The 22,762-nt window shown below is 58.8% G+C and overlaps 1 protein-coding gene across 1 annotated transcript; it reads left to right on the top strand.

Annotated features, from left to right (window-relative positions):
• The first annotated feature begins 3,544 nt into the window (after positions 1-3,544).
• Positions 3,545-4,885, top strand: SERTM1 (serine rich and transmembrane domain containing 1). The gene has a single exon (XM_090258426.1). It carries the CDS (start codon positions 3,810-3,812, stop codon positions 4,134-4,136), a length of 327 nt encoding a protein of 108 aa, XP_090114552.1. The 5' UTR covers positions 3,545-3,809; the 3' UTR covers positions 4,137-4,885.
• The last annotated feature ends 17,877 nt before the right edge of the window (positions 4,886-22,762 follow it).

Genomic DNA, 22,762 nt, shown 5'->3' with positions numbered 1-22,762 from the left:
AAGGAAGAAAAAAAACAGTCAACCAGTGCAGAATGAGGAAACAAGAATTAAAAAAACTGAGGAGAGGCTCAGGAACCTCTGGGACAACTTTAAACGTGCCAACATCTGAATCATAAGGGTGTCGGAAGGAGAAGAGGAAGAGCAAGAAATCACAAGCTTATGTGAAAAAATAATGAAGGAAAACTTCCCAAATGTGGTGAAGGAAATAGACATACAAGTCCAGGAAGCACAGAGAGTCCCAAACAGGCTAGACCGAAAGAGGACCACACTGAGACACATCATAATTAAAATGCCAAAGGTGAAAGATAAAGAGAGAATCTTAAAAGCAGCAAGAGAAAAGCAAAGAGTTACCGACAAAGGGGTGCCTATAAGACTCTCAGCTGATTTCTCAAAGGAAACTTTGCAGACAGGAAGGGACTGGCAAGAAGTATTCAATGTGATGAAAAGCAGGGACCTACAACCAAGATTACTCTATCCAGCAAAGCTATCATTTAGAATGGAAGGGCAGATGATGTGCTTCCCAGACAAAGTAAAGCTAAAGGAGTTCATCATCATCAAGCCATTATTTTATGAACTGTCAAAGAGATTTACTTAAAATAAAAAAGATCAAAATTATGAACATTAAAATGACAACAAACTCACAGCTATCAACAACTGAATCTAAAAAATATAAATAAAATCCAACTAAGCAAACAACCAGAACAGGAACAGAATCATAGGTGTGGGGATCATTTGGAGGGTTATCAGCTGGGAGGGGAAGGGGGAGAAATGGGGAAATGGTGCAGGGACTAAGAAGCATAATCGGTTGGTACAAAATAGACAGGGGGAAGCTAAGAATAATACAGGAAAGGGTGAAGCCAGAGAACTTACATGCATGACCCATGGACATGAACTAAGGCGGTGGGATTGCTGGAGGGGAGGGGGTGCTGGGTGGAGAGGAGCAAAGGGAAAAAAATTGGGACTACTGTAACAACATAATCAATAAAATACACTTAAAAGAGAACGAGAAGGTCGTCAAATTAAAATCATCTCTAGCACTGCGTGTACGCTACTGTTTCAAAGCAAACGGTAAAATTAAATTTGTGCATGTGCCCTAGTAAGTGAAGAAGTGCTTGGGAAATGATATTAAATCTAAAATCTTGGAGGGGTACTTGACGTCGAAGATAAGTGATTATCGAGTGTCACGTGAGTACACAGGGTTTCACCTGTCCATTTCCACCCTCTCCCAAGGCCACTCGGAAGGCCAGACACTCTCCCCGGATCTTTGAGCCGCGTGTCCCGTCAGCAGCCCCACTGGCCTCAGGCGCACAGGGGGCGTCTCGTCTGAAGGAGGATGATCTCCAGGTGTAAGGGCCCCTGCCCTGCACCCTGTAAAGAGATGCCTTTGTTTTAACCGGCGGGCTAGTCAGCTGCCAGTTGTGGGCTCTGTCACTGAATTGCTGATGCTCCAGTGACCCAGGACACAGATTTGGGGACGGAACGGGGCTTTTAAGAAACCCAGCCACTGCGGCTGAACGTGGGCTGCCCATGTCTGCATTGTTGGACCAGCAGAGGGCTGGGCGCCCCTCCGGTCTTTCTGGGGACGGATTCAGAAAGCTCTGCCAACTGGGACTCCCCTCGGGGTGGCCTCTGACAGTTGTCTAAGCACAGCGGTGAAAACGTTACCACGTCTTCGCTCTGGGCCTCCCAGAGAGGGGGGAAGGACGGGTATCCCTGGGCCCGTGAGAACGCGGAGACACCAAGACTGAGCCGTGAGCGTGTCCGAAGTGGATGGCAGACAGGAGCTCGTTGCCCAGGCCTGTCGTTCTCCTCGTCCTACCACGGCAGAGAGAGCGAAGGACTCGGTTCAGACGCGGGTTCCAGTCACCACTGGGTCACCGTCCGGCCGTCACTCCGAGTAAATCGCAGTCTCCGCAGCCCGGGCTCCTCACCGGCACCACGGGGCCGTGATTCCTGCTCTGCCCGCCTGCCGGAGCGGTTGGTGTGAGAACCGCCGCACCCCAGCCTTCGGGCCCTGCTCGTGCTGGAAGAAGAGGGTGCAGAACCCCTGCTCTGGAACCCAGAGGACAGCTGAGGACAGACGGGCGAGGGCGAGGCGTGCAGAAGCCGGAGTCCTGGCGCCTCTTCTAAGTAGGTGTCATTTCGTCAGACCAACGAGCCTCTTCGTTGCCCTGGAGTTATTTCTTCCCATTCAGCCCACACGCTTTGCACCCTGGTTTTCCTTCCTTGACATCGGGCTGCCTCTGAGACTCTCGTTTTCCTGGAAGAGGAACAGGTCCGGGCTGTGAAAGCCATTGTGATCCGTTTGCCGTGGATCTTGTTTAAGGAGTGGCAGGAACTGGATGGAGCAGCCTGATGGAATTAAAACCACCAGGCAAAGCCGAATGAGTAGGAGTCCGACTATTTCAGGAACTACACACTAAGAGGAACTCAGTGAAATCATCCGCCTGTGCGAGACGTCAGAGGGACACCCTCTCCCACGTCCCCTCCCTTCCGGGGACCACGAGGGCCGCTCAGCTCAGGCCAGAGGCCAGCGTCGGCCCTCACACCACGGGCCGCTTCCTTCAGCTTGGACAGCGGCAGGGCCCGGCAGGCAGACACCTTGAGGGGGCGGAGAGCAAACCTAGTCCTCTCTCTACCATTCAGAGGACATCCAGCCTTTGCTCCAAGTTCATCTCAACTGTCCTGTTCAGGGCAGAACTAAGTACGCAGGGAGATCTAGAGCGAAAAGAGCATGCGGAAATGGCCCCTGAGCTTAAGGAGATGCATTTTTCCAAACAGATCAGCAAATTATCAACGACCAGCAAAAAGCAAGCGTGCAGTGATTCTCCACAACAGGCTAGAGGGGAGCCCCGGTCCGGGCGGCCCTGAGGCAGCGGCAGGAGAGGCTGGCTGCTACCCTTTCGGGTCCTGGTCTCAGAGCACCCCTGTGCAGCATCCGACGAAATCGCAGCAGCTGGCCCACATCAGAAATGTATTTTTCCTTTTCCTTTTACCTCCAGTTCCCTGGAGGAACCTGGCACCTGGGGTGCTGAGATAAAGTAGAAGTTCATGTTTATATCATCATGTGCACTGTCAAGACCCAAACATGGCTTGCTCTGGGGGGGTGGGGGGCTATTCCACCCCCTCCCCGGCCTCGTGGGCGCGGCAATTAAGCCTTCCCGAAGGGAAGACGGACCGTGAGATCCGAATGTGGCACCTTCTGAATAACGCACTCAGATGTTTGGGGTCTTGTTGCTTTGTTTTCCAGGGTCAGCGGACCCCCGGGCCCTGCAGCCTTTGTGTGAACACCAAGAAAACTTTGAGGTGCAGACTCAGCTGCCGGAAAGTATTGCTGAAGCCGTTACGGACACAATGCCGATGCTGGCCTCTGCGGCCCCCGCGTGGAACTTTGGCTCGGAACACATGTGGCTATTCTCCATAACACACGCGTTTCATTCTCCATGACACATGTGCTTATTCTCCATAGCACATGTTTAGTTCTCCACAACACACGCATTCATTCTCTGCAACACACGTTTATTCTCCACAACACACGTTCACTCTCCGCAACACGTTTATTCTATAAACACACGTTTGTTCTCAATAACATGCGTGCTCGTCCCACATAACACATGTGCTTATTCTCCACAACACATTTGATTCTCCACAACACACGTTTATTCTCTGCGACACATGTTTATTCTCCATAACACACATGTTCACTCCCTGCGACACACGGTTATTCTCTGCGACACACACGTTTGCTCTCCATAATACGTGTGCTTATCCCACACAACACACGTGCGTGCTCTCCGGCCCACTGAAGGATGTCTGAGCCCGGCTCTCCGTCGGTGTTCTTGGGGAAGGCAGAGAATGGGACTCTCCTGGCACCACCGCCCACGTCCCTGACCGCTGCGGTGGCCCCGGCGTCCGGCCACCCGCCCAGTGTCTACGTCTACGTCTCCATATTCCTTAGCCTGTTGGTGTTTCTGCTTCTGCTTTTAATCATCGCTCTCCAGAGGCTCAAAAACCTCATCTCCTCCAGTTCCTCGCGCCCAGAGCCCCCCAGCGACGCGGGAAGCTCCTTCACCAACCTGGAGGTCTGCAGCGTCGCCTCCCAGAGGTCTGCCCTCTCCAGCCTGTCGTCATCGTGATGGGGACGGGGCGTCCAGGAAGGCCGCACAGCGGCCACCACCCTTGCCGGGCAGCATCGCCACCCAAGGGAAATGCCCCTTGTCAGCCAGTTAGACCTGCTTCTCGCCCTTCGGCCACCTCTCCTTTCTGCGTTCATGACCCTTTCCCTCTGTGAATGGAGAGGCCAAGGCTGACGGCAATGGTGCCAACCGCACACAGAGCCGGCACGAATCGAGAGTGTGCTTTCTCAAGGTCAAGTTCATTCCACTCTGCTGGCCACCTGACGCAGAAGTCACCCAAGGGGCCTTGCCGTGGGCGCTGGGGATGGAACCTGCATTTCATTCTCTTACAAAACTACAAAACCAGCCGAATCAGCAGAAACAGACAACATGGAGTCAGAGCTCATTAGAAGACATTTTCCATATTTAAAAGGTAAAGCGGAAACACCAAATAAAAAAAATGTGATTTAATGTATCACATTTCTAAAACTGGAGGCAGAACTATGCTAATGATTTCTTTACTGTCACTTTAGCAACTGAGAGTCACATGTGTTGGCGCATTAAGTTACCATGGGAAAAGCCTGGGAAGAGTTTAACTTCTAACGGCAAGACCGTGACGCGTTCCGTGTTATGATGCAGTTTCCAAGGTGCGAGTACTCCTCCCTCTTGAGGCTTTTTCTATTTCTCTGACAGTCATAAGGCCTTCCTGCGGAGAAACCAAGAAGTTGTTATTTTATACCCCAATGCCCCTCGGCAGGAGCTAAGCATTTGGAAGATACGCACTTAGTTGTGTTTTTACTCCGTAACAACTCCGGGCAGCCCCGCACACCCCTTTGTTCGGTTTCCTGGTCTTCAGAGTTTTGGTGCAGAATCAGCTGAAGCCTCGGAGACGCCAGGCGTTGCCTCCCTCTCATTAGGTTGCAAAGCTTAGAAACGGCACTGCTCACATGCGTGTCGCTATACACCCCGTGACCGTTGCGTGTCTCTGGCCATTAGCGGTTGTGTGTTAGTGGGATGCTCTGGGTTTGCGGTAAACACAGCAGATACTCAAGATATGCAGCTTCTGGGGCCTGAGTGGGCCCGGGACCCCCCGCAGGGCGCCCACCGTGCACCTCTGAGCTCCAGGGCTCGCCCTTGCCCGTGGGCCCGCGCACAGACAGGAACGTGGAGGCGACCAGGCGGCCCCTGAAGGCACAGCCAAGTAGGCACACTACAGCTTCCCAAGAGGGAGGGGTCTGATTTAACTTCAAAAGGAAACGGCCCGGAGCATCGGCTTGCAGAGCCTCTGCCACGCACACGGCCTCCCCCCCCCGCCCCCCGGCTACCAGCTCGTTCTTGGTCACGTTTACGGGTCTTAAGTGGCGGAGCGTCAACACGCCTTTGGGTCGACGGTGCAGCAACCCCGCCCTGTCCCTGGAGTGGGATAAGGGACGTGCATCTCACATACAGGGCGGTGTGCGCTCCTCGTTCTCAGAGGCCCCGGGAGCTGTGGCCGGGGGATGCCGACCGGCTTTCCTTCTGAGTCCCTAGCCTCGCTGACTCAGACCCCACGGAACCACGTCTCCACCAAAGGCCCCCGAACACCGGGAGACCTGCTGGCCGTCGCTGCCCGGAAGGGTGGGTGGGGAAACCTGTGCATGCTCTGCCCTCGGAGGCCCGCGGGGGGCGGAGCGCCATCCGATGCCGGGCCAGGAAAGCTCCGCGTTGTGGATCCCTGTCCGCGTCCTCCGTGCGTGCGTGTGCGCGTGTGCACACACGTGTCCTCAGAATGTGTATATGTTCACATATCCCCAGTTAAACGCTGTGTGAAAGCGACGCAGGATGACAGAGGCATCTACACGATCACTTTTGCTCTTTGACGAATCCTGTGCTATTTTGGGTACCGAGGAAGAAAGGACATGCATAAGGTGGTTTTTAAAAATAAAGGGTCAAGCTGGCCACGAACGGACAATCTGAGTATGGTCTGTAACTTTATCCTGTCCTGGGGGCGACGTAAAGGTTTCTGAAAATAGAACTACCCTTAAAACTTCCCGTAGGCATAGTCCCCCGTCCTCTTCCCCGATTTCCCCGATGGTTCCTGGTCTCCAGCTAAGCAGAGAGGTCAGGAGCCACAGTCAAGGACAGGGAGGAGGACTTGTCCTTGCAGATGGCCGGGGCAGTGGATTAGACCCCTGGAGGTGACTGTGTGTTGCCTGAGAGGTTCAGACAGGGCAGAGGACCGGCTGAGAGACAAGGAGCAGAGCGCACTGGAGGCCTGGTCCTTCTCCTGCCGGTTTAGTGAGGGGTCCACACGCTCCTCTCCCCAGAAGGCTTGTCCATCACTTCGGCCTGTCCTCTCAAAGCAGAGTCAACACTGTGTGGCCCAGCGTCAGTCTCCCCTCGTCCTCCAGAAGGGTCGCCGCCCTCTGGGGCTATGAGTCCCCCCTTTCCCTGGCTGGGAGAGTCACCTGTAGGCTTGGGAAGGACTCAGGTTCCCCGGCCACAGCCATGCTCAGGAGCGGAGCCAGAGAGCCAGTGTGTTCTACCAGGACCCAGACGATGCTCACGGTCAGGGGGACATGCTGTGGCCCAGCAGGGGCCGTGCATGCTGCTCAGGTGTGCCTGCGAGGGACAGGAGGTCTTCCTTTGTCCCCGGCATAGGCCACCGCCCTTTCCCCAGGCCGCCCGTCCCTCCACACGCACAGCTCCTGCTCCGCACCCGGAGCCGGCGGACTGCCTGCTGGGCACTGAGCTCCAGTCCCCCCGCCGGCCACCGCCACATGCTCAGTGCACGAGGGACAGGAGCACGGGCACATGGCTCCGCGTCCCTGCAGCACCCCGCGCACAAGGTCAGGGCGAGGTGAGAAGGGCTCCCGGACGGGCTTTATCGAGTGAGAGAGAATGGTCTCCGTCCCACGCGAGCACGACCACTCCCACGATCCAGCGGGAACCGCGGCCCAACCAGGAAACGGGTCTGTGTCCGAGATCCGCCACGCTGCCTGGGTCTGCCTCTGTTGCCAGGCAGACTCCCCCTTCCAGGCACTGCCAGGCCCCACTTTCTTCTCGGAAGTCCTCTGGGGTCCGTCCCCGTGGGAACCACACGCAGGCCCCAAGCCTCCAGGGCCTCGCTTCCCGGAGGGGAGTCGTGGAGGAGGGAAGGCCCGGGGGTGCGTGCGGGGGGCTGGGCTCGGGTGGGTGACGGAGGGCAGGCAGCACGTCCAAGGGCAGCCCCGGGCCCCCGGGCCCCGTTCTCCCCCGAGCGTCCCCTTTGGAGAGGACACGTGCCTTTGCTCTGTCCCGTGACCCGGCGCCCCCATGTGCGCACACACACTCACACGCTCAGGGGCGCACACGCTGTTTTACACAAACCAGAGCAAAAACAAGAGCAGACACAAAGAAAGGGAAGGCCTCCGGTTTCGAAGTCCGCTGGGCTCCACGGAAGCCTGCCTCCCGTGGCCACCACAGCCCGCCGGCTGCCCCGGTGGATGCGCCCCTCGACGTCACGCCCAGACGCCCGCCCAGAGCCAGAGACCAGCCCTGGCAACGCCCCTCCTGACTGCCGCGGGGGCCCCGACCTCGCCGTCCCATCACGGCAAGGACTGGCTGCTTCTCTTCAAGCCAGGTCAGGTGCCCGCTGAGGTAGGATGGGGACCACCCTGACACCCGTGAGGGGACCCTATGGCCACCAGGTATTTGCTAAAGAAACAGTGTAGCCAACAGGTGTGGCTCCTGCCCTCACAAAGCGTACAGTCTGGTGAAGACTCCCATGCAATCAAACGAACAAATAATTTGCACAGTCACGGGTACAATGAGCACTTGGAAGAGACTAAAATGGTGAAACTGCCCCGGCTGGTGTGGCTCAGTGGACTGAGTACCTGCCTCCGAACAAAAGGGTCTCTGGTTCGATTCCCAGTCAGGGCACAGCCCTGGGCTGTGGGCCAGGTCCCCAGTTGGGGGCGTGCAAGAGGCAACCACACGCTGATGTTTCTTTCCCTCTCTTTCTCCCTCCCTTCCCCTCTTTCTAAAAATAAATAAATAAACTTTAAAATGGTGAAATGACAGACAACAAGGGAATCTTGCTCAAGATGTGGTGGTTAAGGTGGGCCTTTCTTACACGAGTATATGTAAGTACTGAGGCATGCTGGGAAGAGCATGTGCAAAGGCCCCGTGGCGGGACGGGGCTCCGCTGTGTGAGCACAGGGGGCAGAGAGCTGGGGACGGAGGTGAAGTCAGACGGGGAGCGGGGGGAGACTGGGCAGGGACTGGGAGGTTGGGGTTGGAGTCTCGCTGATTATTCTGAGTGCAGTGGGAACCTGTTGAAGGATTTTAAACAGAAGTTAAATCATTGAATGTCTTTTTAAGAAAGATTCTTCTAGCAGCTTTGTGGAAAGAAGCCCAGAGATGGGCATAAAGCCCTATTCAGATCCAGCCTGGGTGGTTGGAGTGAGGGGGTGGGAGGAGAGTCGTTTTTCCTGCTACAAATATCTGTTCAGCTCCTAGCCTTGGAAACAGTGTTAGCTCAGAACTGAGTGTTACCACACAGCTCTGGCTCCTGCACGCGCTTCCTCCACACGCCCACGTGCCCCTGTCCCTCCCCCCCCCACACCTCCCCTCCCCTCCTAATCTGTCCCCACGTGGACCCTCCTTTTCAGCCCATGTTCTCTGACTCAGTATTTTCCACACGAGGGGTGACTAATGCACCAGTAAAACTCGATGCAGCAGCAAACTTACGGCACTTAAAACTTTGCCTGTTTAAAGTTCCGTTTCCAAAACCGCCATGATACTGTATACACTCTGTGACTTATTTCTTATGACTCTGCTCTGACGAAGAGAGATACTTCTGCATCTTCCTGCTTTGTTCAATCAAACCTACACGCCACGCAACACAGGGCAGGAGTTCAGACGTAGCGAGAATAGTAACTCCTTACAGGTTGGAAAGATTAAATAGGAAATGGCACGGAAACCACCCAGCGCCACGTTGCCTGACACGTGGTAATGCTGTATGTATGTGCAAATACCAAGCAAACCTCGTTTAGAACTTGGTCTCCTGAAGAGTCAGATTTTCCCGTTTTTTTTTCTCCTTACCATCCACCCGCCCTGCCTCCGTAACCCGAACTCCTCTTCTATGTGTTTACACCCCTAACTTAAGCTCTCATGACCTTGGCCCACGTTGTTACGCTGTAAACTAAACTCCTCGCCAATCCCACTCCCAAGAGCTGCAGGTGTCTGTCTGTGACCAAATCAGGTCCCAGCCCAGGTCCTGGCGGCGGAGAAACAGAGCAAAGACTCCGGCGATTTATGGCCCTTACGGGGACGCTGGAAGGTTCCGGGTCACGGTCAGGCTTGAAGTGACCCTAGGAAGGCTGGGCTGCGATAAGGTGGTGTCTGCGGACGCCCGGCACCTTCGAGGCTTCTGCGCCTTTGCCTAAATCAGCCAGCTCAGCCCATCTGCCAGCATTACTAAGTCGTCCTGGGTGCCAAGAACTGGAAAAAAAACGCGACTTTAAAGTTTGCAAGCACTCTCACATATCTTTCCACAAAAATCCTTCAAGAGGTTTGCACTGCAGTGGTTGAGACCGACAATCACAAGGTAAGCAACTCACACGCAGAGTAGGTAGGATGATGGAAGCGCGTGGGAGAAAACATGAAGGACAGGAAGTGGAGAGAAAGAATCGGGTGTAACCACACACTCAGGAGGGTGCAAAGGGCTCCCAAGACGGAGCAACCGGGCAGGAGCAACTCCCTGCTCCTCCCTCCAAGGAGAAGGGCCCAGTGCAGCCCTTGACCCGTGGGAACTGACCCACCGAGACTTCATGGCACTAGCCTCAGAAGTCGGCAGAAGCGGCGAGAATCAAGGCCGTCCCAGGGTCTGTGCATGTGTCCGTTTCATCACGGAAGCTCTGGTGCATATTCTGCTTTGGAAAGTGAGGGAAAAGAAGTTGGGCCAGAAGATCTGTGGCCATAGCTTGAGCCTCTAAATTTTGGAATGAAAATAAAAAACACCCCATAAACACAGGCAGCAGTACAGTGATCCCCAGAGGGGAAGGGAGGCAGAGGAGGTAGAAGAAGGTGAAAGAGGAATAAATGGTGATGGAACGAGGCTTGACTTGGGGTGGAATCGAGGGGTAGTCTGATCGAGTGGGCGCTCCGTGTGCTGTGGGACTGCCCGCGAGGACACGCGGGACGTGGTGACAAGCCAGAAAGAAGCGGTAATAAACCAGCTGGGTGAACAGGAAAGAGGATCTTAACTGGGTTCAGTAAACCTGGCACTTTTCTTCTTCGTCCCGTCATCTCTTTCTCCCAGCCCCCCCCCCCCCCCCGGCAGTTTATTTCTAGTCTGTTTTCTCTATCCGTTTGCTTCTGTTTTATTTGCTTATTGTGCTCATTAAATTCCACATGTAAGTGAAATCTCATGGTACGTGTCTGTCTCTGGCTTATTTCGCTCCGCATAATGTATCCTTTTGCATCAGTGTTTCAGATTTCGTCACATAGATTCTCAGAAGTGGAATCACTGGGTCATAAGGCAGTTTCAGTTTTAATTTTTCGAGATAACTCCATCCTGCTTCCCACAGCGGCCGCCCCATCTGCATTCCCGCCCCCAAAGGGCACGAGGGCCCCTTTCTCCACGTCCTCGCCAGCACGTGTTTGATGACTTACTGATGATGGCCATCCTGACGGGGGTGAGGTGACATCTCTTCGTGGTTTTACTTTGCATCTCCTTGACGATTAGTGACAGTGAGCATCTGTTCCTGTGTCTGTCGGCCACCCGGGTGTCCTCTTTGGGGGACATATTTGCCCATGTTTCACTTGGATTGTTTCTTTTTGGTGGACTGGTATGAATTCTTTTTAAATTTTGAATATTGACCTTTTATCCGATGCATCATTGGCAAATACGTTCTCCCACCCAGCGGGATGTCTTTTCATTTTGATGGTCTAATTGTGCAAAAAGTTTTAATGTGATGCCCCATTTGTTTACTTTGTCTCCCTTGCTGCTGAGATACTAGGAACTACGGCCAAGGGCTCCCGCTCTGGTGCGTGTCTGTCCGGTGACCCGACGTGCTTTCCTGCCCGACGCGGGTCAGTGTGGCCCCTCCGTCCAACGCGGATGGACCGCAGCCGCCCGGGCGTGGTCCCCGCCGTCCCCTCCGTCCCGCCGGCCCGCGCGTCCGTGTTCGTGCCCGGACCCTGCGGCGGGGACGCCCGTGGGCTCGCAGCGCGGCCGGACGGCGGGCGGCGTGAGCGCCCCGACTCGGCGCTCGTTTTTCAGGACCGCGGTGCCCGTTCGGGGTCTTCAGCGATTCCACGCACATTTCTGGGTTCTTCGTTCTAGTTCTGTGCCCCACGCCACTGCAGCGTGGTGCGGCTCCACGACAGAGTGCTAGGCGCGTTAGACAGCGCAGGGTCCCGGGAAGGAATGAAGGAGAACACACGAGCAAGAAAAGAGGCGCGGGCCCTCGCAGCGCCGCGGACGGGACCGCACGGCCACGCAGGAGCAGCAGCCGCGAGCCTCCCACGGGACCCGCGCCTGCGCAGTCAGCCCGGCCGTCCGTGAGGCCCGCGCCTGCGCAGTCAGCCCCGCCGGCGGACGCCCCGCCCCTCCCGCCCCGCCCCCGGCCGCCGGGCAGCGCCTGCGCACGGACGCTGACGCGCAGGCGCAGTTCGGACGTCCCGGCGGCACCGCCCCTTTTCCTGTCGCCGGGCCGAGTCCGCCTGCGAGAGGCGTGGGACCCCGAGGGCGCAGGGAGGTTGGGCTCGTGGGCCCCCCGCCGGGTCTCAGCATCACGGAGGGGCCGGGCGCCGCCGAGGGCGCGGGGCCGGGCGTGGCGCTGCGCCCCGGGGCCCCCGCCGCCGTCCCGGGCGCGGCCCCGCAGGTCGCCCTGCTGGTGATGCGGCCGTGCGGCGCCCCGGACGGCGGCGGGGCGGGCGGGCCCCTCGAGTGCCTGTGCGACGCGGCGGGGGACGGCGAGGACGAGGCGGCGGAGGACGACGCCGACCTGCTGGACACGTCGGACCCGCCGGGCGGCGGCGAGAGCGCGGCCAGCCCGGAGGAGCTGGAGGACGAGGAGGCGCGCTCCGGGGGCGAGGGCGGCGGCGCGGGGCGGCGGCGGGGCGCGGGCGGCGGCGGCGGCAGCAAGACGTGCACGTACGCGGGCTGCCGCGAGACCACGAGCCAGCTGGCCAAGCAGCGCAAGCCGTGGATGTGCAAGCGCCACCGCAACAAGATGTACAAGGACAAGTACAAGAAGAAGAAGAGCGACCAGGCGCTGTGCTGCGCGGGCGGCGCCCCGGCCGGGGCCCGGCTGGAGGTACGGGGCGGCGGGGGCCCGGGGGGAGGGCCCCGCGCGGGGGCGCACGTGTCGGGGGAGGCGGGCCCCGCCGCGACCCGAGGCCGGGCCGCGGGGACGGGGAGTCCGTGGGTGCGGGGCGCGCCCTGGCGGAGCGGAGCGGGCCGGCAGAGGTAGGAGCCCGGGACGGCAGGTGTTTCCGGGGCCGAGCGGAGCGGGAGGGGTCTGCGGAGGGCCCGCGGGAGACCTGCGGCGGCGGGGCGGGCAGGCGGGCGCGGGGGAGGTGGCTCGGCCGGGGTCGTGGAGCCCGCGGGCACGCGCGCCCGGGCAGCCTGATGCCGGAGCCTCCGTGTCCCCCCGCGCCGCGCCCCTCGGACTCGGGGGGCCGTCCTAGGAAGGGAGAGCGCGCGGGGGACACTGGGGACGACAGCAGGCGCGCGCCCCCCCAGCCAGCGTGGGACCTTGTGAACAATTCACGGAAGAAATTTGGGCAGAGGGTCTGCGCCCGCTTTTGTTCCGTCTGAATGCCGGGCTGTGGGGCTGGGGTTCGGGGTCTGAGTGGGGGTTTCTGTCGGGGAGTCACGGGGCTGCCTCCCCACCGGCGTGGGCTCCAGTGCGGCCGGCGGAGGGGAAGGCGCCTCGGGGTCCTGGCGGGGCCGCCGGTGGCGACGTGGGGGTCGTGCCGCGGTGGGGGCAGCAAGGCCGCGCGGTGATTGCCGAGAACCGGGGTTTCCTGCGTGATCGGGGTCAGGACGGACGAAGTGTGTCCCACTCAGTGCGCGTGTCTGAGAGCCGCGCGAACGGGGCCCAGGGAACCAGCGCGCAGAGCGGCCGGCGGCGGCCCTCGGCATCCACGGGGCCGCAGGTTTACTGCGCACGGTCGCGGGGTGACCGCTCGGGTGGGAACCACGGGGACGCGTTCTTCCGGCCGAACCCGAGTGGGCGGCCCCTGAGCGGTGGCGCCCTTCGCAGCCCCCGGGCCGCCCGCCCTTCAGGACCAAGAGCGTTCGCAGCCCTTGGTGGGAACTCCCGGGGTTGCGGGCGCTGCGCGGGGCGAGTCAAGGTTCTGTCCCCTGCGGGCCTCTGGGACTTGGCGACGCTGACGTTGTGAGTTTCAGCGCCCCGCTTCAGTGCGCGCGAAAACGGGGCGGCCCCACAGAAAGGGGGTCCAGGGATACGTGGCGACGGAGGGGCCCAGGCCTAGGGTGGCGCGCGCACCTCGCGGGGGCAGACGTCGCAGGACGGAGTGATGGTTGTTAACCAAGTGACCGCGGTAACTGTGATGAACAGAAGACAGGCCCCTGAATAAGGTTACTGTGGGGGGGGAAGGGGGAGAGTCCTTTTCCTCTCCGGATGTCAGCCCTCTTCTTACAGACGCTTGCGTTCTGAAGCCTAAACGTTCCGGGATTGGACGTTTAACAACGGGCCGGTAACCTCACGACGAGAGAAGTGGAGGCCGTGGGAGGGGGTCAGAGGAGGACCGGCTCCGACGGGGCGGAGGGCTTCAGCCCGCAGCCCGAAGCTCCCCGTGGCTTTGGGTTTGGGGGCGGCCGGTGGTGCCGCGTCCCTGTCCCGGGCGGCGCGGTCAGCGAGAGCGCGGTGCGCCCGTGGGGACACCGGGGCCGTGAAGGCCCTGTCGCTGCCCGTGGGCTCGTGCGCGGCAGGGAGCGCCCTGCTCGCTGGGAACAAGGCCGCCGGCCCGGTGCCGTTTCAGGGCCGGGCCGGTGCTGACGCTCGTGGGCCCCGGGCTCCCGCCCCGCGGCGGCGGCGGTTCCCCTGCCGGCCTCCAGGGTGTGCGGGCTTTGTCTGCTGTTGCCTTAGGCGGTGTTCCCCTGCCCCCCCTTTCTCGCTTTGTTGTCCATCGGGCAGAGAAGGCGAATGAGGGTGTCCCGTTAACGATGTGTAGGTCCCCGTGGAGTGCCTGCACTGCGGCCAAGGCCGGCGACCTTGCTTTGGCTGGACAGCTTTCTGTGAGGAGAGCGTTCAGCATCTACTTGGCATTTTTAAATATCAAAATAGCGCCTGGCCAGGGAGCTCAGTGGTTAGGGAGCGTCCTGACACACCAGGGTGGTGGGGTCGCGCCCCAGTCAGAGCACGGGCAGGAATCAGTGATGCACCATAAGCGGAACAACAAATCCATGTTCTCCGCGTTTTCTCCCTCAAGTCAATTGAAAAAGAAACCAGCTCACAAGTAACTCTTTGCTCCCCACACCACCGCCACTCCTGCCCCACTGTCGGTTTCAAGGCCCTTCGGGAGACGGGATCCCGGGCTGGAGATCCTTGAGGGAGCGGAGGGAGTGTCAGCGCTTCGCCTGCGATCTGGTGAAGGGCTTTCCCGCAGCCCCGAGGGGACTGGACAGGCAGCAAGAGAACCAAGGCCCGTGCACTTCATCACTGAAGTGCCTGTGACCGTGGGTTACTGTGTTAGATGTTAATGCTGTTTGCATTTTTGTCGTTTATCCCAGGAGAGTGCAGATAACATACTCTCCATCGTCAAGCAGAGGACGGGAGCCTTTGGGGATCGGCCTGCCAGACCGACACTTTTAGAACAAGTGTTAAATCAGAAAAGACTGGTAAGTGTCTGTCTGTAAAGTAGCTACAAGTTATTAATGAAAGTCGTTTGTTACAACAGCTTTTAAGATTTTAAAAATCGTTAGACTGGTCACCAGCCTTGAGTTGTGCCCCGGCTGGTATGCCCTGGAACCCTGCCGTGCTCGGCCACGACCCTGAGCAGGGTAAGTCCCTCCCACTGACCTGCCCACAGCAGCCAAGGCTGCCCCGCATGAGGAGGGTGTGCCCAGCCCACACGAAGGGCGCACCTCGAGTACCCAGCCTGGGTGACAGGGGAGGCTGTGCCCCTGGACCCTACAGGACAGCCACTACATTAGCCACACTACCAAGACACGGAGTCAAAGCATCCCCACCCGATATATAGAAACACACACAGGGAGGTGCCAAAACAAGGAGACAAAGAAACATGGCCCAAATGAAAGAACAGAACAAAACTCCAGAAAAAGCTAAACAAAATGGAGATAAACTTCAGGTGCAGAGTTCAAAACACTGGTTATAAGGTTGCTCAGGGAACTTAGTGAGGAACTCAGCAGCATAAAAAAGATCCGGTCAGAAGCAAAGGACACACTAATTTAAATAACAGTTCACAGAGAAACCACAGGAGAGGGGATGAAGCCGCGAATCAAATCAATGATATGGAATGTAAGGAAGCAAAAACCAATCAGAACAAGAAGAAAAAAAGACACTCCCCCCCCCAAACAAGGACAGTGTAAGCAGCCTCTTGGACAACCTCAGGCCTTCCAACATTTGCATCATAGGGGTGCCAGAAGGAGAAGAGAAAGAGTAAGAAACTGGAAATGTTTTTGAAAAAGTAAAACTTCTCTAATTTGGCAAAGGAAATAGACATACAAGTCCAGGAAGCACAGAGAGGCCCAAACAAGCTAGACCCAAGGAGGACCACACCAAGACACACCGTAATTAAAATGCCAAAGGTGAAAGATAAAGGGAGAATCCTAAAAGCAAGAGAAAAGCAGAGAGTTACCTACAAAGGGGTGCCTATAAGACTATCAGCTGATTTCTCAAAAGAAACTTTGCAGACAAGAAGGGACTGGCAAGAAGTATTCCATGTGATGAAAAGCAGGGCCTACAGCCAAGACTACTCTACCCAGCAAAGCTATCATTTAAAATCAAAGGGCAGATGAAGTGCTTCCCAAACAAGGTAAAGCTAAAGGAGTTCATCATCACCAGGCCATTATTATATAGAATGTTAATGGGACTTAAGAGAAAGTACAAGAAGAACAGAGACAGAATCATGGATACAGAGCGTTTTGATGGTTCCCGGGTGGGAGGGGGTGTGGGGGATGGGTGAAGAGGGGAGGGGACTGAAGAGCGCAAACAGGCGGTCACAGCGCAGCCACAGGGTGCACAGTACAGTGTGGGGAATGGGGCACCAGGGCGTTTACGCGTGACCCGTGGAGGTGAACCCTGGTGGGGAGCTGGGTGGAGGGGGCGAAGGGGGACAGTCAGGACAGCTGTACAGCACAGTCAGGCACCCCCAGCACCCGCTCTCCCCCGCTGGCTTAGGTTGTGGATGGACTGCATCAGGTCTTGTTCCTGCCGGGCAGTGTAGCGGCTGCGGGTCAGGCGCAGACGGGTTTAGCCTCGGCAAGTTCTGTTTCTGAGCAGGCCGCCCTGGTGCGGGGACGCTCCAGAGAGGGGTCCCCGCGGGAACCCGGTCGGGCCGTGAGGGGAGTGCTGTCGGTCACTCGGCGTCTGGTTTCTTCCTTTTCAGTCGCTGCTGCGCAGCCCGGAGGTGGTGCAGTTCCTACAGAGGCAGCAGCAGCTCCTCAGCCAGCAGGTCCTGGAGCAGAGGCAGCAGCAGCTCTCGGGGGCAGCGGCGTGCGGGGACTGACGCTGCAGCGCCGGGGTTTGTCCCGTCCTCGTAGACGGGCGTCCTCTGTGAGCGTCGTGCGCGCCTGGGCTCGGGAGGGGTTGCACGGGGCGCGCCTGGCCCTGTCACACGCGACACCGCGTCCCTCTCCAGTCCCGTCCCTGCTCCCTGTGGAAGTGGCGGAGCGGCCGGCCCGGATCTCGGACGCGAGCCCGAGGTTCTCACCGAGGGGCCGCTGGGAGTGCGTGGGTGTCGGGCTCAGGACTGCTGGGGTTAGTGCACAGCCGGTGGTGCTGAGCGTTCTGCGGGGCCTGGAGGGTCCCACACCACGGAGACACCCCGGCCGCAGGGCCGGTCACCGGCCGCCTCGGGGGTGCGGACAGCCCCGGGCGGTGGGAGCACGCAGTCGGGGCCCCTGGAACCGCGTTCTGCTGATGACCTTCCTTCTGCGGTCAGGACAGGAGCTGCCAGAGGTCAGCGTGCTTCACACCCGCAGGGAGCGCGGAGCTGGACAGGGTGCGCGTCTGCCTTCAGCACGTGCTGCGGGGCCTGGGAGCGTAACTCGGGCCCTGGGGGGGGCGTCTCCGGAGCCGGCTCCCCCTCCACGTCCCTGTAGGTGGATCCGGGAGCCGCGCAGATGGACCACATCCCACCAGCACCAGGGGAGCTCCGTGTAACTCACTCTTTTTCAGAAGCTGTCCTGAGTGTGAGAGCGACTCCAGCACTTTGTCCGTTGTTTTGAGAGTGGAGCCACTTTAGGGCTGTGTCCCTGCCCAGTGAGGCTCGGACGGGTGGCGGTCTGGGAGGCGCTCCTCCCCTGGGTTTTCTCCGAGGAGAGCTTGACAAGGCAGCCCCGTCAGTGAGAGGAGCAAGTCAAAGCGTGCAGTGTGGGGACAGTGAATGCCTGCGTCTCTCGTGCAGCTGTGAACATGTGTTCACTCCGGGTCTTTCAGCTGAAATGTATGTCAAGTTACACGTGGTCATGGCTGCACCAAGACGTACTTGGGGAGAGAACGGGTCTTCGTTCTTTTCTGTCTGCTTTGTATCTACATATCTGTGCAAAACCTCTTTTACCAAAATTATTCATTAAAGTCCAGTTGTTGATCTTTGCGTTTCCTGACTCACTCTGTTCTGTGGTTGCTTCACGCTGGAGGCCGAGAATTCGTCTGTTTTCGTTTTTAACTGTTATTTGTTTTCTAGCCACAGAGTTGGGAGCTTTGTTGAATCCCTAGAGTGGAACTGAACTTTTACTGCAAAAAAACCCCCCCCACCTGTGCTGAGGTGAAGTAGGGAGACGAGGAAAGGAGGGGCCAGGCCAGTGAGGGCCGACTTCTAAGAAAAGGGACTGACTTTCTGTAGATCAAGGCCACCATCAGGTCTTCCTTTGGGGGAGGGTTACTGTACCCCGTCCCGATGCTTATCCCTCCAGGCGCTCCTGACTTCCGCCTTGTCCTGTTGCCGCTCCTGAGAGGTGGGGTTTCTTCAGCCTCTTAGCGCTGGAGGCCGGGCCTTGGGCCTTGTCCTGGCTGCCGGGATGCAGAGGAAGCGGCAGGATGCCCGGCTCCGAGCACCCCCGCGTGTTCCCGTGGAGCCCGCCCGACCCCCAGGGCAGAGCCCCGGCCATCGTCTCTGCGGTCCCAGCCGGTAGCTGGGGACAGTGCTGACGACGAGGGGCGAGGACTGCCCAGGCGGCCGTGCTCGGTAACGGCCAGTGCCTCTGCGTGGCCAGGTCCACAGTCCTGTCACAGAGCCGCCCCAGGCTGTCCCCGCAGAGTGTGCTGCTGCCGGAGCAGTCGGTCCCGGCCCCCGGCGGGCCTCCGGCGCAGCGTCCGCCCTCGGTGCCCCCGGCCAAGAGTCGCCGTGGGCCGTGGTTCGAGGCTTCACCATGGCGCGGCCCGTACAGAGGCTGCTAAGCAGCGACGCCAGCACTTGTCCGTGACGTGCCCACGTGCTCACACACACACGGAAGTCGCTCCCACAGAGCAGACCTGGGCTGTCGGGCCTCGGCGGTGGGGAGACCGTCTTCCATCAGAAGCGTCCGCCGCTCTCCTTGAATTTTTATCACGAGGACGGTTCAGAAATGTTCACTTATTCCCAGGCCGGAATCTCGCTCCAGGCCGAGGAGAGGACACGGCTGAGGCGCTTTCCTTTGCTTTCGGATCCCTTGTGGGAAGGAACAGGTTCTCGCTAATGAATCTTTATTTCCGTAGAGACCGGGCTCGTTTCTACTGGGATTTCCCTCCTGCAGTTTCTTAGCACCCACCCTGGGGCCCAGTGCGTCCCCTTCCCCACTGGGGGCGCGTGCAGACGGCGTGGCAGGAGCAAGGCCAGGTCTGCAGCCCTTGGTCACTGCGAACAGCTCCGCCCGCGGGCCGGGCTCACGGCCGTCCACGGTGTGCGCGCAGCAGCTGCTTTAGGAGCAGAGGCGCCTGGCAGAGGCCGCGAGCTTGCTCCAGGTCGCACGGCCTCTGCGCCCGAGCCCGGGCCTCCCGACCCCTGGGTGCTCACCACGCACGGCTGTGCGCAGCGTGGCCTGCAGGGGCGACCGGGGGGGGGCCCGTGTGGTCTGAACATGCACTTGGCATCCACCGGCCACAGAATAAAGCTCTTCTGCATTAAGCCTTGAGTTTGGGGATTTTTAAAAAAAGATATTTATTTATTTTTAGAGAGGAGTTGGGGAGGGAGAGAGAGGGAGAGAAGCATCCATGTGGGGTTGCCTCTCGTGCGCCCCCAACCGGGGACCTGGCCCACAACCCAGGCCTGTGCCCTGACTGGGAATCGAACCGGGGGCCCTTTGGTTCACAGGCCGACACTCAGTCCCCCGAGCCACACCAGGCAGGGCTTGGAATGTTTGAAAAGACAGATTTTTATTTAAACCAACAGAAACGTTCCTTTAGAAAGCCCTTTCACGATGCGCTCACTTGGGCCTCCAAACATGGCGAGGCGGGGATTCTTGGCCTTGATTTTGGAGGAGGAAAGGGACCCAGAGAAATCAAGCGGCTTATAAACGGGCAGAGCCAGATTTGCACCTAAAGCTTCCGTCTCCGTGAAGGTCGTTTTCTACAGCTGGACGTTGTGGCTCAGGTGGGAGCTGACACCGTCACGCGTGTGGTTTCTGAGCCCAGCAGGCACTTCCGCTAGTTCTTTAACTTCCTGCGCGCGCGCACACCTCACTACGTAGACACACCCGTGTAACCCTCCTGTGTGTACGGGGCGTGGGGGGGGGCGTTTTTTGGGTTCCCGCGCCCTCTCCCGTCTCTGCCTCCGTGTGGCTGGTCAGTGCGCAGGCTTCTGTTTCCCACACTCGCGTGACTTTACACAAGCGCGCACATGCACACGTTCTGCGAAGCCCCTCCCCTCCCCTCATCCTTCTGATTAGTCTTACGTTGCTCTTCCTTTTTTGTAAAGACTTACTTATTTTTGGAGGGAGAGAAACACGAATCGGGTGCCTCCTGCGCGCCCCGACCGGGGCTGAACCCGCCGCCCGGGCCTGCGCCGCGACGGGGGATTGAACCGGCGACGTTCCGGTCTGCAGGCCGGCGGCCCGCCCGAGCCCCACCAGCCAGGGCTCCCTGCTCGTTCTAGCGTGGGCGGATCGTTCTCTCGAGGCCTTTCCCATCCTCGACTCTCAGCTGCTGCTCTTCTTCCCCGAGTCCCTTCCTAACCCCCCCTCCCCGGGCGCCCCACGGCCCCCGCGCCCGCCTGTCCGCCCCTTCTCGTGCCCAGCCTCGGCCCAGCGCGCTCTGCTCACTGACACCCCTGCGCCCACCGCTGCCCTGGTCCGCCCTCGAATCCCATCGGGCTTCGTCGTGGCGCCCACCTCACTCTCCCGTCCGTCACGGTCTCCCCGGACCTGGGTTCCTGGACGCGCGTCCTTTGCCTTCCGGGTCCCCGCGCTCCCTCGGCGGCTCAGGGGCCTGCGCGGTGGGGACCGGGGCGCTCTCCGTGCCGAGACGCTGCTCTGCCCTTAGCGACCCGCGGCCCGCCGGGCAGGCGCCGCCCCCTGTCCCGCAGCAGGTGGGCCCAGAGCAGGGCTCCGCCTCCTCACCCCGCGGTGGAGGTTTCCACGCTGCGCGGGAGCAGGGCAGGCGGGCTGGCCGCTCGGGGCTCCGGGCACCGCACCGGGGACGCGCCCCGCTGGGAGGCTCTGCCCCGCCCCCGCCCCACCGGCCGCCCCGCGGGGTGCAACGCGGAACAAGCTGCACCGTCACCTCCCCCAGAAACTGACAGCCTCCCGGGGACCCTCTTAACGCCCACCTGCGCCGTCTGAGCCGGAGCGTCTGCCCGTCGTTCCTGCCATGTGGGAATTCCACAGAACAGTTCTTGGGAATAAAGGGCTCCGTTTCTTTCTTTTTTAAAATCTTATTTTAAGGAAAACGTTGATCAAGTTCATAAAAAAGCTGTTTTCACAACATAGTTACCTTCCCCCCCACTTTGTTTTAGGGCTGAAAGGGCATTTAAAGGGAGGAAACGGAGTTTACATTCCTCACCAGCCTCCTGCGGCACCTTCCCCGTGGGGCGCGTGGAGCAGCCGCGGGTGTTCGTGGTGATGTGACCTCATCCCTTCTCCCCGCCCCCTGCGGTGCCACTGAACACTCGCTGCTCTTCAGGGCAAGGCTCCTAGGCATCTCTTCTCTAAGATAACACCCAAGGGTCTTCAAGATTCTGCAGTTGATGCCAGCCATCCCAAGATGTTTAATTTTTTAAAACTGTTACCTAGAGCACATTGGACCTTTAAGACATTCCGTTTCCACACGAGGTGGTTTAAGATCCTGCTAAGCACCCAGGTGCCATGAGTCGGGGTTTGCAGGGAAAATGAGTCCAGACGGGGAGGTGCAGTTTTCTTTATTAGGAACACCCAGAGAGCGGTACAGCGTGCATTGGGAGGACAGCTGAACCCTCGATACCAGCGTCCCAAACATGGCTGAAAGGAAGCAGTTTTGGTTGACATTAATTTGAACTTGTCCTTAACAAACGTTGGGGTCACCCCCCTTGTCACACAGTCCAGCTGTCAAACCCTACCAGGGAAAAACAGAATTTGGAATGCACGTTATATTTTGCTTTATTATGACACATCCACGCCAGCTCTGCAGGACACACTGAAGTCAGGCAGGTGCTCAAAGTCTAGCGAGTGACACGAACACTCGAGTGGCTGCTGCGGGGGTTCAGCTCCCTAGAGACAATGTGAAGGGGCCCCTGCATGCCAGGCTGTGTCCCAGCTCCCTCCGATTTATACTAAGTGTAAGAAAGCACCGTCACCGTGGGGAACGGTGACATCGGTGCAGCTCCAAAGCACTGGCCGGCGTTACAGCTCCGTCCGACCAACACGTGCCACATCTCGCTTTTTTCTTAACAAGGAAAACCAACCAACCAGACGTGAACGACAGGATAGGTCTCGGGGTCCTGTGAGCAGGCCAGACGTCTCCTTCCCTGCGGCGCGCCCTGGTCCACGGCAGCCCCGAGCGTGGGTAGCCCCACTGAGGCCTTTGCTGGCTTAGCCTGTCCCCTTGGCTCCTCGGCCTGGGAAAGAACGCCGTGACGTTTTGGGGGCTGTGCTCTTCAAGAAACGGACGTGAATGAGCCTGTTTCTAAGTCTAAAATCAAATACTACACGCCAGCTTTTGACTGCTTTTACCAGTAAAAACAATAAAAGTAGAAGGTGACTGTGTTACAATGACTGAAGGGTTAACTTCCATCAAGTCCAAATCCTCCGAACCTGACACAGATCCTAACCCAGGCTGATGACGCTGCCCGTGTCCCGTTCGCATCGTTTAGTTTTTGAACAGTCACTCAGGCTCGCTGGCCTCTGTGTCCTGGTTTCCCAAGGCTGTGTGGAAAGCGGAGTTTCTAAAACGTCACCTGTGCGCCACCTATGGCGGATTCTGTAAGGGGCGAGAGGACCGGAGGGGAATGCTGATCGAGAAGGCAAGGCTTGCTCTCCGGGTCGGACCCCACAGGCACCTGCGGCCCGTTCACCCGAC

The sequence above is a fragment of the Furipterus horrens genome, unplaced genomic scaffold, assembly GCF_987537825.1.
Source record: "Furipterus horrens unplaced genomic scaffold, mFurHor1.1.pri manual_scaffold_12, whole genome shotgun sequence".
Classification (NCBI taxonomy): domain Eukaryota; kingdom Metazoa; phylum Chordata; class Mammalia; order Chiroptera; family Furipteridae; genus Furipterus; species Furipterus horrens.
The sequence above is the reverse complement of the archived record's forward strand: the minus strand, read 5'-3'. Positions and strand labels throughout refer to the sequence as shown.